This window comes from Schistocerca piceifrons, chromosome 2, assembly GCF_021461385.2.
Source record: "Schistocerca piceifrons isolate TAMUIC-IGC-003096 chromosome 2, iqSchPice1.1, whole genome shotgun sequence".
Taxonomy (NCBI): Eukaryota; Metazoa; Arthropoda; class Insecta; order Orthoptera; family Acrididae; genus Schistocerca; species Schistocerca piceifrons.
Window position 1 is genome coordinate 741,015,171 of NC_060139.1, and position 15,396 is coordinate 741,030,566.

Consider the following 15,396-nt stretch of genomic DNA (forward strand, 5'->3'; position numbering starts at 1 on the left):
CCGCCCTCTCCTCGCCCTCCGCCCGCCCGCCCTCTCCTCGCCCTCCGCCCGCCCGCCCTCTCGTCGCCCTCCGCCCGCCCGCCCTCTCGTCGCCCTCCGCCCGCCCGCCCTCTCGTCGCCCTCCGCCCGCCCGCCCTCTCGTCGCCCTCCGCCCGCCCGCCCTCTCGTCGCCCTCCGCCCGCCCGCCCTCTCGTCGCCCTCCGCCCGCCCGCCCTCTCCTCGCCCTCCGCCCGCCCGCCCTCTCCTCGCCCTCCGCCCGCCCGCCCTCTCCTCGCCCTCCGCCCGCCCGCCCTCTCCTCGCCCTCCGCCCGCCCGCCCTCTCCTCGCCCTCCGCCCGCCCGCCCGCCCTCTCCTCGCCCTCCGCCCGCCCGCCCGCCCTCTCCTCGCCCTCCGCCCGCCCGCCCGCCCTCTCCTCGCCCTCCGCCCGCCCGCCCGCCCTCTCCTCGCCCTCCGCCCGCCCGCCCGCCCTCTCCTCGCCCTCCGCCCGCCCGCCCGCCCTCTCCTCGCCCTCCGCCCGCCCGCCCGCCCTCTCCTCGCCCTCCGCCCGCCCGCCCGCCCTCTCCTCGCCCTCCGCCCGCCCGCCCGCCCTCTCCTCGCCCTCCGCCCGCCCGCCCGCCCGCCCGCCCTCTCCTCGCCCTCCGCCCGCCCGCCCGCCCGCCCGCCCTCTCCTCGCCCTCCGCCCGCCCGCCCGCCCGCCCTCTCCTCGCCCTCCGCCCGCCCGCCCGCCCGCCCTCTCCTCGCCCTCCGCCCGCCCGCCCGCCCGCCCTCTCCTCGCCCTCCGCCCGCCCGCCCGCCCGCCCTCTCCTCGCCCTCCGCCCGCCCGCCCGCCCGCCCTCTCCTCGCCCTCCGCCCGCCCGCCCGCCCGCCCTCTCCTCGCCCTCCGCCCGCCCGCCCGCCCGCCCTCTCCTCGCCCTCCGCCCGCCCGCCCGCCCGCCCTCTCCTCGCCCTCCGCCCGCCCGCCCGCCCGCCCGCCCTCTCCTCGCCCTCCGCCCGCCCGCCCGCCCGCCCGCCCTCTCCTCGCCCTCCGCCCGCCCGCCCGCCCGCCCGCCCTCTCCTCGCCCTCCGCCCGCCCGCCCGCCCGCCCGCCCTCTCCTCGCCCTCCGCCCGCCCGCCCGCCCGCCCGCCCTCTCCTCGCCCTCCGCCCGCCCGCCCGCCCGCCCTCTCCTCGCCCTCCGCCCGCCCGCCCGCCCGCCCTCTCCTCGCCCTCCGCCCGCCCGCCCGCCCGCCCTCTCCTCGCCCTCCGCCCGCCCGCCCGCCCGCCCTCTCCTCGCCCTCCGCCCGCCCGCCCGCCCGCCCGCCCGCCCTCTCCTCGCCCTCCGCCCGCCCGCCCGCCCGCCCTCTCCTCGCCCTCCGCCCGCCCCCCCGCCCGCCCGCCCTCTCCTCGCCCTCCGCCCGCCCGCCCGCCCGCCCGCCCTCTCCTCGCCCTCCGCCCGCCCGCCCGCCCGCCCGCCCTCTCCTCGCCCTCCGCCCGCCCGCCCGCCCGCCCGCCCTCTCCTCGCCCTCCGCCCGCCCGCCCGCCCGCCCGCCCTCTCCTCGCCCTCCGCCCGCCCGCCCGCCCGCCCGCCCTCTCCTCGCCCTCCGCCCGCCCGCCCGCCCTCTCCTCGCCCTCCGCCCGCCCGCCCGCCCGCCCGCCCTCTCCTCGCCCTCCGCCCGCCCGCCCGCCCGCCCGCCCTCTCCTCGCCCTCCGCCCGCCCGCCCGCCCGCCCGCCCTCTCCTCGCCCTCCGCCCGCCCGCCCGCCCGCCCTCTCCTCGCCCTCCGCCCGCCCGCCCGCCCGCCCGCCCTCTCCTCGCCCTCCGCCCGCCCGCCCGCCCTCTCCTCGCCCTCCGCCCGCCCGCCCGCCCGCCCGCCCTCTCCTCGCCCTCCGCCCGCCCGCCCGCCCGCCCTCTCCTCGCCCTCCGCCCGCCCGCCCGCCCGCCCTCTCCTCGCCCTCCGCCCGCCCGCCCGCCCGCCCTCTCCTCGCCCTCCGCCCGCCCGCCCGCCCGCCCTCTCCTCGCCCTCCGCCCGCCCGCCCGCCCGCCCTCTCCTCGCCCTCCGCCCGCCCGCCCGCCCGCCCTCTCCTCGCCCTCCGCCCGCCCGCCCTCTCCTCGCCCTCCGCCCGCCCGCCCGCCCGCCCTCTCCTCGCCCTCCGCCCGCCCGCCCGCCCGCCCTCTCCTCGCCCTCCGCCCGCCCGCCCGCCCGCCCTCTCCTCGCCCTCCGCCCGCCCGCCCGCCCGCCCTCTCCTCGCCCTCCGCCCGCCCGCCCGCCCGCCCTCTCCTCGCCCTCCGCCCGCCCGCCCGCCCGCCCTCTCCTCGCCCTCCGCCCGCCCGCCCGCCCGCCCTCTCCTCGCCCTCCGCCCGCCCGCCCGCCCTCTCCTCGCCCTCCGCCCGCCCGCCCGCCCTCTCCTCGCCCTCCGCCCGCCCGCCCGCCCTCTCCTCGCCCTCCGCCCGCCCGCCCGCCCTCTCCTCGCCCTCCGCCCGCCCGCCCTCTCCTCGCCCTCCGCCCGCCCGCCCTCTCCTCGCCCTCCGCCCGCCCGCCCTCTCCTCGCCCTCCGCCCGCCCGCCCTCTCCTCGCCCTCCGCCCGCCCTCTCCTCGCCCTCCGCCCCCCCTCCACCTCTCGCCCCCCCTCCACCTCTCGCCCCCCCCTCCACCTCTCGCCCCCCCTCCACCTCTCGCCCCCCCTCCACCTCTCGCCCCCCCTCCACCTCTCGCCCCCCTCCACCTCTCGCCCCCCCCACCTCTCGCCCCTCCACCTCTCGCCCCCCCCCACCTCTCGCCCCCCCCCCACCTCTCGCCCCCGCCCCACCTCTCGCCCCCCCCCCTCCACCTCTCAGCCCCCCCCTCCACCTCTCAGCCCCCCCCTCCACCTCTCAGCCCCCCCCACCTCTCAGCCCCCCCCCACCTCTCAGCCCCCCCTCCACCTCTCGCCCCCCCTCCACCTCTCGCCCCCCCCACACCCCCTCACCCCTTCCTCGCCCCCCCTCGTCCCCCCTCACCCCCTATTTCGCCACCCATCTCGCCCCCCCTCTGGCCCCCCCCTCTGGCCCCCCCTCCTGCCTCGCCTCTATCCCCCCTCTCGGCCCTGCCTCTGTCCCCCCTCTCGGCCCCGCCTCCTGCTCTCTCGGCCACGTCTCCCACTCTCTCGCCCTCCCTCTCTCTCTCCCTCCCTCCCTCCCTCCCACTCTCGCCCTCCCTCTCTCTCGCCCTCCCTCTCTCTCGCCCTCCCTCTCTCTCGCCCTCCCTCTCTCTCTCCCTCCCTCCCTCCCACTCTCTCGCCCTCCCTCTCTCTCGCCCTCCCTCTCTCTCGCCCTCCCTCTCTCTCGCCCTCCCTCTCTCCCTCCCTCCCACTCTCTCGCCCTCCCTCTCTCCCTCCCACTCTCTCGCCCTCCCTCTCTCCCTCCTTCCCTCCAGCCCTCTCTCCCTCTCTCCCTCCTTCCCTCCAGCCCTCTCTCCCTCTCTCCCTCCTTCCCTCCAGCCCTCTCTCCCTCTCTCCCTCCTTCCCTCCAGCCCTCTCTCCCTCCTTCCCTCCAGCCCTCTCTCCCTCCTTCCCTCCAGCCCTCTCTCCCTCCTTCCCTCCAGCCCTCTTTCCCTCTCTCCCTCCAGCCCTCTCTCCCTCTCTCCCTCCTTCCCTCCAGCCCTCTCTCCCTCTCTCCCTCCTTCCCTCCAGCCCTCTCTCCCTCCTTCCCTCCCTCCGTCCTCTAGCCCTCTGTCTCTCCATCCATCACATTTTCCCTCCCTCCTGCCCCCACTCTCTCTCTCTCTCTCTCTCTCTCTCTCTCTCTCTCTCTCTCTCTCTACGCTTCATTTTCCCTTCCTCTTCCTTTCTCTGTATGTGTTTAACACACAGTCAAGTTACTTTGGAGTTGATATGAATCCAAATTATACTGCTTGTACTTATGGGTGCAGTGGAACCTAGGTAAGATATGTACTGAGTGCAGGAGATTAAGTAAGGAAGCCAAGCAGGTTAGTGGACTTGGAATAGGAAAGGGGCAGGAAGTTAGCTACTATGTTGTCTTTATATTACCAGCTCCATGTAGGTGAATTTGGGGGGGAGGGGGGGTGTTTACTTCAGTATACATCAGTTGAAGTCTTTAATTTTACTCAGTAGTTTTTTCTGAGCATATCTTATATTGTCAGAATTGATAAAAAAGAATTTGTTACAGATGGACAAAGTGCTGAAACAAAGTGCATCAGTAGAACGCCAGTTGGAGCAAGTGAAACAAGATGAACGGAAAGCAAGGCAACAGGTGAATCAATTGACTAATCGTGTGCAGGAGCTTGAGACAGCACTTGAAAGTGCTCATCGACAGGTTAAACGCCTTACAAGAGAAAATGATGATTTACTTCAGCAGCTGGACACTGTGGAATTAGAACTGCGGTCTCTGAGGGATCGGGGAATTGGTATGTATTCTTTATGTAACTTCAGACAGCCTTTGTGCCTTATTGGTGTTAGGTACGAATTCTGCCAGTAGTTACTTTACTTTTGTGTGTTTTATTCCCTGGCAAAGCATACTGCTATGACCCCTTTAACAAAATTCCCGTGAAGGGGAGTGTAACTTACTTTCCTCCTTTCTGTATGTTATTTTAATAGTTTGAAAATTTTGCTGTCAACCGGTTCACAAATTGCTAATTACATTTTATCCACATACAGTTATTATACATGACTTGACTCTTTTGTGTGTGTGTGTGTGTGTGTGTGTGTGTGTGTGTGTGCGTGTGTGTGTGTGTGTGTCAGTATGTATTCTATTACTAGGAAAATTTATATCTTAAATTAACAGCAAATTTGCCTAATGTTAAATCAATGCATTGCCACAATTATCTTTATGTGGTGATACGTTATTCGATTATGGACCAATGTCGTAGATCACAGTCACACATTGTTCAAAAATCAGACCTTCCCATTAGTGAAATAAAATGTGATTACAGTTCCCTTTTAAGTTTGTGGTCACATAAGTTGTAAATGTTCATAATTTAACTCTATTGGTTAACACTCTAGGTTAGTCACCAACTCAGGAATATAACACTCTACAAAAAGTACTTAAGGTTCAAGTATTTTCTTTGCACTCATAATTGCGAAGACTTTGAAACAACTAACTAGTTGCAGAAATCAATGCTGTCACAGTGGTACTGGTTTTCATGCATGCATCAGTATGTTCAGACAAGAAGTTGCTGGGCACTTGATGATACAGCTGAACACTTGAATTGTACAGTTCTACATTGTACCCCTCTGTATCATTTTTGCCAATGATAGAGCCAACTTTCCCTCCCTCCGTCACACACACACACACACACACACACACACACACACACACACACACACACACACACACACACACACACAGCCTTCAGTTGTAGAAACTAGCCTTGGTATTCTCAACAAATGACAGTAATACTGCACACTACTGTTGGAAGTCCTAGAAAACAATAGGTGCCTCAAGGGTCTGATTTGAATTTAGTTCAGGAATGTATCTATCAGTGCCCTTACATGAGTTTCTATATTTAATGCAGCTGCAGGGCAAATGTTTGCCTCCTATTTTGCTGACCATATTCTTCTTTTAAAATATATGATTTCGGTTGTGGGTTGCTCCTCACTAAGTGCTCTTATTCTCAAATACTGGACAAATAAAATCCGGATATTAGTGCATCATGGGCTACACTATTTTTTGCCCTCACCCCTTCGATAGATGGGTGGTTGTTACCCCATAGTGATTCTTCCCCGACAGTAAATGATACATGTACCAAGTTTGGTTGAAATCAGTACAGTGTTTAGCAGAAAATGTGAACATATATACATATATATTTATACTTCACTTCTTATTTAAAAAGTGTGTAAGAAAGTATTTTTACTTTATTTTAAAGTCCTGAGTTCCTAATTATTTTAATTTAAAAATCTACCACTAAAAAAACTACACAGATGACTACTCGTCCACTTTCAAAAGTTCCTAAATTTCATGAAAGGTCATAATATGAAGTGTTCCATGCTTCATGTCTGGGTTCAGGAGAATAGCGTGAACTTGTTCAAACTAGATATGGGATACATCTTTCTTATCTACTATGAACACCTTCACCAAGTCCCCTACAGATCTCGTAAATGTAATGTGTATTTCTCAGTTTTCGTCAACAAATCTCTGTTCAGTTGTAGCATACTTGTATTTGGCTCAATTCTTGCTTGCAATTTGAAACTCCAGCTGAATTAACATTCTTGGCATGATCTTTTTTCACCCTGTGACTTCTTCAAGATTAACATGATTGTTAATGACATCTCGGAATCTGTATAGCTGAGAAAATGTATGTTGGGGTGTAAGTTGAAAAATGTTATTTCAATACCTGGATTTTCTTGCTTAAGAAAAAATTAAGAAACTTCCTTTGCTGTCTTATTCATATAATGTTTCTCCATGTTTACTCTTTTTAACCATTTGTTTATTATAAACTTACCATCAATTGCGTGCTGGTTTTATCACTTGGGAAAGTTTTTTTTTTTATTTTTTTTATTTTGAGTTGGTAAGTTTACAAGATAAACATGAACACATGTTGTCTTAGCCATACCAATTACAACCGTTGATATTATACGTGGTAGAATAGTGACTAACTTCACTCTTTTGGTTCCACTAAATGCTGTAATTCTGCAGTTAGGCTTTGTTGTAATCCTGTAGCCCTATTAGAAACTGTGGTGAACCAATTCTTGCAATGTTGCTAGTCCAATTCTTGCATCACCCACACTGTCTGCTAGCGAGCTTAATCATCTTACTACAACCGTTCTCTCCTCCAGCAAATTTAATCAATTCTGTACTCTATCCAAGTCATCATTCACTGTTCCCGTGGTATTCTTTACATGTCTTGCAAATTCCACAGTTAGTTCTCATACTACGCTGGCATAATTAAGTACAATGTGTGCCAAATTCTTCATCTGTATGATATGCCACTCCACAGTTGCCCTGTTTTCATCTGCTACTGGTTCTACTTGCCCTATTATGCTATTAAGTTCTTGAAAGGCCTCATTGTCTGCAGAATTTAATACTGTCTTTAGTAGCTTTCGATCTGCATCCAGTCATCCTTGTTTCCTGTGTTTGTGGTGCCATATTCGTTACATGGTACAGCTGTTCTCCCAACTTCTCATATGAAAAGTGGGGTCCCTGATATTCCCCTTGTACTTCTGTCAACACTCCTCCCCTCTCAGCCTGTCATTGCAACTCTGTAAACGTTTCCCGTACTATTCATATTTCATTTCTTATCTGCCATATATTGTATGTTAATTTCAATATAAACTGGTAATAGCTTGGTACTTCTGTTTGTCTAGCAAATGCTCTGCTTCACATGCCCGATTTTGTTGTGCATCCACTACTCCTCCTCCGCAGAGTTGTAGAATCAACAGGAAGATACGCCACATGGGAGAAAGGAATTTTCATCACTTCTTCCCCCTTTTCAAAAAGTGTGCATACTCCTGTCACTTGTAGTCACATAGCTCAACAATATCCTGTGCCCTATCATTGTAACGTAACAGCGGAAAAATGCTTCCATCAGAGCACGTAGAAGGCTAATATGTTCCTGTTTAAATTACTCTTGACAGAAAAGTGGGGTACCAGCTGCTTTAGTCTACCTTCCTCAGTGACTTAAAAAATTTTCCAAAAAATTTTGGCATTCGAAAATTATTGCACTCTTTTATCATGCAAATTATCTCTCACTCCCACAAGCTCTCCTAACTGTAACTCACTCAGCCCCACTAGTTACCATTCTCACTCGCTTATTCAGCCCAGCTCATTGTCATTATCTCTTCGTGTCTCTGTCTCACTGTCACTTGTCTCTCAACCACAGTCTCCTTTGTTCTGTCTTATTGCTACCGTCTCATCTCACTGTCACTGTCTCCTTGCTTTCTCTTACTGCTACTGTGTTATTCATTTCTTCCCACTGCTGCTGCTGCTGCTGCTGCTCTCTCTCTCTCTCTCTCTCTCTCTCTCTCTCTCTCTCTCTCTCCCCCTCTCTCTCCCCTCTCCCCTCTCCCCCTCCCCCTCCCCCTCCCTCCCTCTCCCTCTCCCCCCTCCCCCCCCTCCCCCCTCCCCCCCCCTCACTGTTACTATCTCTCTCTCTTGCTCGTTGTTAGTGTCATAGTGTCTGTCTCTCATTATCACTGGCTCTCATGTGCTTCCAATTTCTCCTCCTTTTGATTCCTCTCCCACTGGCAGTGCCTTCTTCATCTTTTCCTAGCACTGTTTTGTCACTGTCAACTGTTTCCAATGTCATTGTGTCCCTCTCTTTCCCTCACACTGCCATTGTCTCCTTCACTCTTTCTATACCACAACCATTGTCTTTCTTCAAGCATTTATTACTTTTCCGCCTGTTTCCCACTGCCACTGTCTCTAATGTGAAAAGAACCAACTTGTTGGGTATGCAAATGGTCCCTAGCCCAAGGACTATTCAAAACACTTGACCCTATCTTTCCATCACCAGCAGAACCTGAGGTATGAGCCTCGGCAATATCCTGTTTTTATGCACAATGTCTTGAAGCATATTGGTAGTGCATTCATACTGATAATTGCATTACGAAAGTCCATGATAACAAAATAAACATGTTTTACACCCCAAATATATCACAACAATGACACACAAAATAAACTATCTCACATATTGTCGATAAAAGCATTTTACAAGTCCATGTCATTCAGTCATACTGTGATACAGTCTAAGTGCATAAGACATGTCGTGTACTTCTCTATTATTGAAGTTCGGTGTCCTCCCTTTCCTCTTTGACTTAATATCCTGCACTGGAGATGACACAGATGCTTGCAGCAAAGAATTTACAGTGACTTTGAATGGCTTAATGCATCCTACATGCACAATAGAGGTTGTCCCTGGCTGTTGCAAATGTCATCTCTATGAGATGATACAGTCATTCACAAATTTCTTTACTAAGAGACTGTATTTTCAAGTTTAGGCTTTACTAGGTTGAAAGGTGATGGCATCTTCCTGCCATACACTACTACTTTGTAGAGTAAGATCCAAATATTGCTGTGGATTTCAGAGTTATACGCAAATGTGACACACAGGAGATAGACATCCCAGTCTTTATGGGTGCTTACAAAATAAGTCAGCATTTTGGAAATTGTATGATGATGAACGCATTGTGTTCTTCCATTTGATTGAGTGTGGAAAGAGCTAGTCCTGAGTTTATAAATATGTAACAAATGGCCCAGCCGTTACTTCAAATGGTACATAAAATTAGTGCCATGATCAATGATCATTGTGTCTGGGAACACAGAATATTAATAACCGATTGTTCGTGATGGCCAGAGGCACAGTATTCACCTGTTGATCTGTTGTTACAACCATTGTAACAAAGTGTGAAAAGTGGTGTGTCACAGTCAATATGTAGCAGTTTCCTCAGGTGTTTGTGTGAATGGTCCGAGCATATCAAGACCTACCAGTTCAAAAGGTTTGGTCGCTTCTGGCAATCTTTGTAGTGGGACCCATTGACAGTTTAGATCTGGCATACAGTTACAAACATATTGTTTCACATCTTTTTTCCTAGCTCTCTTTGATTTTTTTAAAACACCTCGATCAATAACTGTCCAGTATCCATGATCTGCCAGAACAAGGTCATGTGCTTGCCTCAGTACGTTTTTAAAAACTGGAGGCACCACCGCTTGTGGTCCAGAGTTCTGTTGTTCTGCACAGAAAGTTGTCATGTACTGCAAACTGCAGCTGTGTTCTAAATACTTGACAGCATTAGCAACCTGTGCATTAAGCCACTCAGTTATGCTTCTACCAAGTGCTTGTTATATTCCAACTGTTCTGTGTAAGCCATCAGCATTGCCATGCCTCCTGACTGGTTTACGCACTGTCACATATTCTAATTCACTCAGTTTCAGAGCCAAACATATCTTTCTTCTTAATGGCTCTTTCAATCCCAATAACAACTTCAACGTGGCATAATATGTTACTACCTTAAATTTTGTTCCTGGTGGGAACAGTGGAAGTACGTAATACCGTGAATGACAGCTAGTATCTCTTTTTCCTTAGTAGAGTAATTATGCGCTGCCTTTTTTTAATTTTCTTGATGCAAATACTACTGGGTGTTGCGTACCATCCACACTTTGAGTGAAGATTCATCTGATCACCAAATTAATAGCATTGCACAATAAAATAAGCTCTTTCTCCAAGTTTGGAACATCAATACTGCACTTGACGTTAATGCCTGTTTTAACTTACAACCCAATATCACACACTTACAGTCGCCAGGCCAGTGAACAATTTTGCTTCTTGTCTTAACAAACAGTTGATTGTAATGCTCTAAGGATGGCAAAAACCAACCAAAGGTAAGTGAAACTAAAGTAATAAGTTGCTAAGAGAGAAGTATATTAGTTGAGAGTAATGAACTAAAGCAGTAAATTACCACAGAAGTAATGTTTTCATTCACTCCTGAAGTAAAGTTATTTACTCCATAACTGGTGGAGAGCACCATCAGAGTACATTAATACATTAGTAACCTAAGTAGGGAATAAGGTCAGAATTTACTACTAAGCAGTAGTAGGAGTAAAGTTATAGAGTAAGATGTGTTCTTTGGTTTCTGCATGTTGAATATCATGTCCTATGAAGAATGTAAGGACATGAAGAAAGAGGTGGATATCCCAACAGCGAGGGTTTTAATAGAAAGAAGAGACCCATTTGCAGTGTATAGTGACAATGATTTCAAAGTGTGGTTTGATTTTCAAGAGTGGTTTGGTTTTATATGGAATCATTGGAGTCTCTGCTTGCTGTGCTGGAGCCATCACTGCAGCATAATTATGACAGGAACCGTGCTTTGTCTCCTAGGCTGCAACGTCTTTGCGGACTGCGAAGTTTTCGTGCTGGTACTTATCAAATCATAAGAGGCAATCTCATTACATCCAAAATACTACTGCTGGGAGAGCTTTCAACAATATGATGAACAGGTTAATTGCCTTAAGGCCATTGTTACCATCCATGCCACAGAACCAAGAAAATATATCAAGGGAATGTCATTGGGGCCATAGGTTGTGTACCTACACCCATGCTTTGTCCGTATGGAGCACAAGCAGACCTATATAGAACTTGCAAGAATTTCTTTTCTATCAATACACAAATCATATGTGATGCCAATATGAAGATTTCGAATGTCGTAAGGTTGGCCGGGTTCCGTGCACGATTCATTTGGGACAACAGTAGAGTTGCTGCAGAATTTGAAAATGGACTACATGACGAGTTTCTTGTTGGAAATGGTGGGTATGCTCTGTCCAAACATATTATGATTCCTGTGTTACGAACCCACACAGGAGCCAAGGGGCACTGTAATAGAGTCCAGATATGTAATAGAGCTTACATTTGAAGTTTTGAGATGTGTTTAACCCTAATGCTGTTGAGTGAATTACTATTATCCCCATTTTATGTAGATGTTTCTAACTCCCATGGCCTGTCAGTAGTCCAACCTTGAGTTTCATTTCTCTCCTGTTCGAGCCCAGGATTGAGAGACTTCTCGTAGGACAGGTCTTTGGCACCAATACCTTGCCATGTTTTTGCTTTTGGACCTTAGCCTAATATTCTACATGCTGTCTCCTCATCCAGTCTTGTAGTTTTATTTTGACCATTGCCTTGGTGATTGTCAGGACAGGTTCCAGACAAATAAATGGTGTCACCGCCCCTGTCATGGCCAACCTATCGGCTTGCTCATTACCGCTAATCCCTGAGTGACCAGGGACTCACAACAGGTTTACCCTATTGTTTTCCTCCTAGCTCCACAAGGGCTTTGTGGCATTCTGCCATGATCTTTTATATTGTTGCAGAGGTTGCCAGTGCTTTCAGGGCTACTTGGCTGTCTGTTTAAATGGAAATGGTATGACCTCTGTAGCACCTCCGCAAATTCTCCTCCAAGCACAACTGAAAGCAGATATTTCTGCTTGAAACACAGTGGCCATCTTCCCTAGAGAGATTGCACTCCCCAGTCTTGGCTGCCCTCCGTACACCCTGGCCCCAACACCTTGGTCTGTTTCTAAACCATCAGTGAACCAGACTATGTCCACAGTATGGTGTCGAAATTTCTTCTCCCAGAGCTCTCTTCTTCCAATTACTACACTGAAAGTCTTGTTGAAGCAGCTAGGAGGTATTATTTAGTTGGCTGGCATTTCCCCAACCATACCTATGTCTACCTCACTCAGTATTTTAGGGTAAGATCCTAGAAACCCCAGTGAATTCCAGTTTTTGCCCATCTTTAACCTGTGTGCTCCAGCTGTTATCTCCATCTTTACCCACAGGTGTAATGGGGGCATGTCCAGCATGGTTCCCCTCCCAGCAGTGGGTGTGCTGCTGATTCTGCCTGTAATGGCTAAGTAGACCAATCTCTGCACCTTAGCAAGCTCCTTAGCAGCTACCTGCTGTTCTGCCTTTTTCCATGACACTGTAGCCCCGTAAGTGATTATAGGTCTTTCTACCATGGTCTATATCCAGTACATGCTCTTGGGGCTTAAGCCTCAGTTTTTACCACAAGCTCTCCATGTACTCATTAGAGTACCTTTTGCCTTGGAAGAAGTGCTCCTTATGTGAGGGGTCAACGATAGTTTCTCATTCAGGTTTGCCCCTAGATATTTCACTATCCCCTTCATTGGTAGAGTTTCATTGAGAAGCTTGGGATTCCAATATGTGTGTGGGATCTGCTTCTTTGTAGATGGTACTACAACAGTCTTCTTAGGACTGACCCTTAGCTCCTGTTTCCTTCACCAATTTTGCACAATGTTCATTGCTCCTTGTGCCATAGCTCTGACTGTACTTGGAAATTTGCCAAGTATTACTATGATGAGATTGTCTGCATATCCCTGGCAAAATTACTGTCTAGAGTTTAATTCTACAATGAGTTCATTCCCCACAAGGTTCCACAGTACAGGGGACAGAACCCCTCTTTGTGGACAGCCTCTGGGGGTGCTAATTACCATTTTTTCTTGCATAGTGGCTTCTACCTTTCTACCACTCAGCATGGCTCTAACCCACCTGCAAATGGTAGTCTCCAAAACATGCACCTCTGCTGCCTTAACCATGGATTCGAAGATTGTGTTGTTAAAATCCCCTTCAATGTCCAAGAAGATGCAGAGGGCTATTTCCTGAAAGTGTAGTGCTTTCTCCACCTTCCCTACAAGTTGGTGGAGTGCATTTTCACATGATTTTCCTGGTTGGTATGCATGTTGGATTATGTGTAGAGGGACCCTAGTTAACCTCCCTAACATGCACATTGACCAGTTTTTCTAATGTTTTAGGAAGAAAGGAGGACAGACTGATTGGTCTCGTATCCTTGGCCTCAGTATGATCAATTCTCCCTGGCTTTGGAATGAAGACAACCTTCACTGCCCTCCAGATGTTACACATGATTCCTGCTGCTAGGCTAACCCTAAATAACCTGCGTAGGAGTCTTATTAAGTTCACTCCTGCTTGTTGCGGGGGTGCTGGAGAAATTCCATCTGGGCCAGGTGACTTGAACGGTTGGAATGTTCCCACCACCCATTGAATATTGCTGTGGTCAACACATTCTCTGGCAGATTCCCAGTTCTCCCTTTGAATACCTGAATACCAATATCTCACAAGGATCTCCTGGTCTGTGTTGCCTGTCAGAGTACATTGAGGAAAATGAGTCTTGAGGAGTAGTTCCAGCATTTCATGTGTTGTCCTTGTATACTCACCATTCTCTTTCCTTGAAGTTTCTCCTGGATTAGTTGGTATCCTAGTCAGGATTTTGTGAAGTCTGGCCTGAACAGCTGTACCCTCTACCTCCTCACAGAATGCCTTCCAGGTCGCCTGCTTTGCTTGCTTAAATGCAAGATTGTATTTGACAAGGGCCTCCCAATATTATGCCTATTGTCCTGTCCTTCTCGCAAGATTAAACAGTCTTCGTACCTGTTTCCTATGTGATTCCAGGTTGTTGTTCCACCAAGATACATTCCTATTCGTGCAGTTCTTGGTGGTTGAGCAGTTGTCATGGTATGAGGTAATGATTGCAGAGGTCACTGCCTCTGCTACCTCCTCAAACTCTACTGGATTCCTTATTGAAGTACTGACTTCCAATAGGCCTGAGTCGAGGTCCCTCGTATATGCCTCCCAGTCCATTTTCCTGGGATTCCTATAGGATATGGTCTCTGTAATGCCCATTTAAACCTCGAACGTAATATACAAGTGGTCTAATGAGCATGGCTCTGAAGCCACATGCCGTTGTTTGTCATAACTACCCATCAAAGTGGAACTGAAGGTTATGTCATTTACCTATTTCCTTCTTATATTCCTAAATGTAAATTCCTTGTCCCTATTGAGGATCTCTAAGTTATTAGCTAGAAGAAAGTCTTGAAGGTTCTCACCTCTATTGTTGGTTTCGGTGCTGGCCCACAATTAAGTTCTACATCTACATCTACATCTACATTTATACTCCACAAGCCACCCAACGGTGTGTGGCAGAGGGCGCTTTACGTGCCACTGTCATTACCTCCCTTTTCTGTTCCAGTCACGTATGGTTCGCAGGAAGAACGACTGTTGGAAAGCCTCCGTGCGCGCTCGAATCTCTCTAATTTTAGATTCGTGATCTCCTCGGGAGGTATAAGTAGGGGGAAGCAATATATTCGATACCTCATACAGAAATGCACCCTCTCGAAACCCGGTGAGCAAGCTACACCGCGATGCAGAGCGCCTCTCTTGCAGAGTCTGCCACTTGAGTTTGCTAAACATCTCCGTAACGCTATCACGGTTACCAAATAACCCTGTGACGAGACGCGCCGCTCTTCTTTGGATCTTCTCTATCTCCTCCGTCAACCCGATCTGGTACGGATCTGACACTGATGAGCAATACTCAAGTATAGGTCAAACGAGTGTTTTGTAAGCCACCTCCTTTGTTGATGGACTACATTTTCTAAGGACTCTCCCAATGACTCTCAACCTGGTACCTGCTTCACCAACAATTAATTTTATATGATCATTCCACTTCAAATCGTTCTGTATGCATACTCCCAGATATTTTACAGAAGTAACTGCTACCAGTGTTTGTTCCGCTGTCATATAATCATACAATAAAGGGTCCTTCTTTCTATGTATTCGCAATACATTACATTTGTCTATGTTAAGGGTCAGTTGCCACTCCCTGCACCAAGTGCCTATCTGCTGCAGATCTTCCTGCATTTCGCTGCAATTTTCAAATGCTGCAACTTCTCTGTATACTACAGCATCATCCGCGAAAAGCCGCATGGAACTTCCAACACTATCTACTAGGTCATTTATATATATATTGTGAAAAGCAATGGTCCCATAACACTCCCCTGCGGCACACCAGAGGTTACTTTAACGTTTGTAGACGTCTCTTCATTGATAACAATATGCTGTGTTCTGTTTGCTAAAAACTGTTCAATCCAGCCACACAGCTGGTCTGATATTCCTTAGGCTCTTAC

At 51.2% G+C, this 15,396-nt stretch overlaps 1 protein-coding gene across 1 annotated transcript in view; it reads left to right on the plus strand.

The window, feature by feature from the left end:
- Positions 1 to 15,396, plus strand: part of LOC124776229 (GRIP and coiled-coil domain-containing protein 2-like) — a 282,612-nt gene that overhangs the window by 62,421 nt on the left and 204,795 nt on the right. Inside the window, exon 5 of the mRNA XM_047251088.1 lies at positions 4,141 to 4,378. Within this exon, the coding sequence (XP_047107044.1) occupies positions 4,141 to 4,378 (238 nt within the window). The remainder of the gene's footprint in view (positions 1 to 4,140; positions 4,379 to 15,396) is intronic.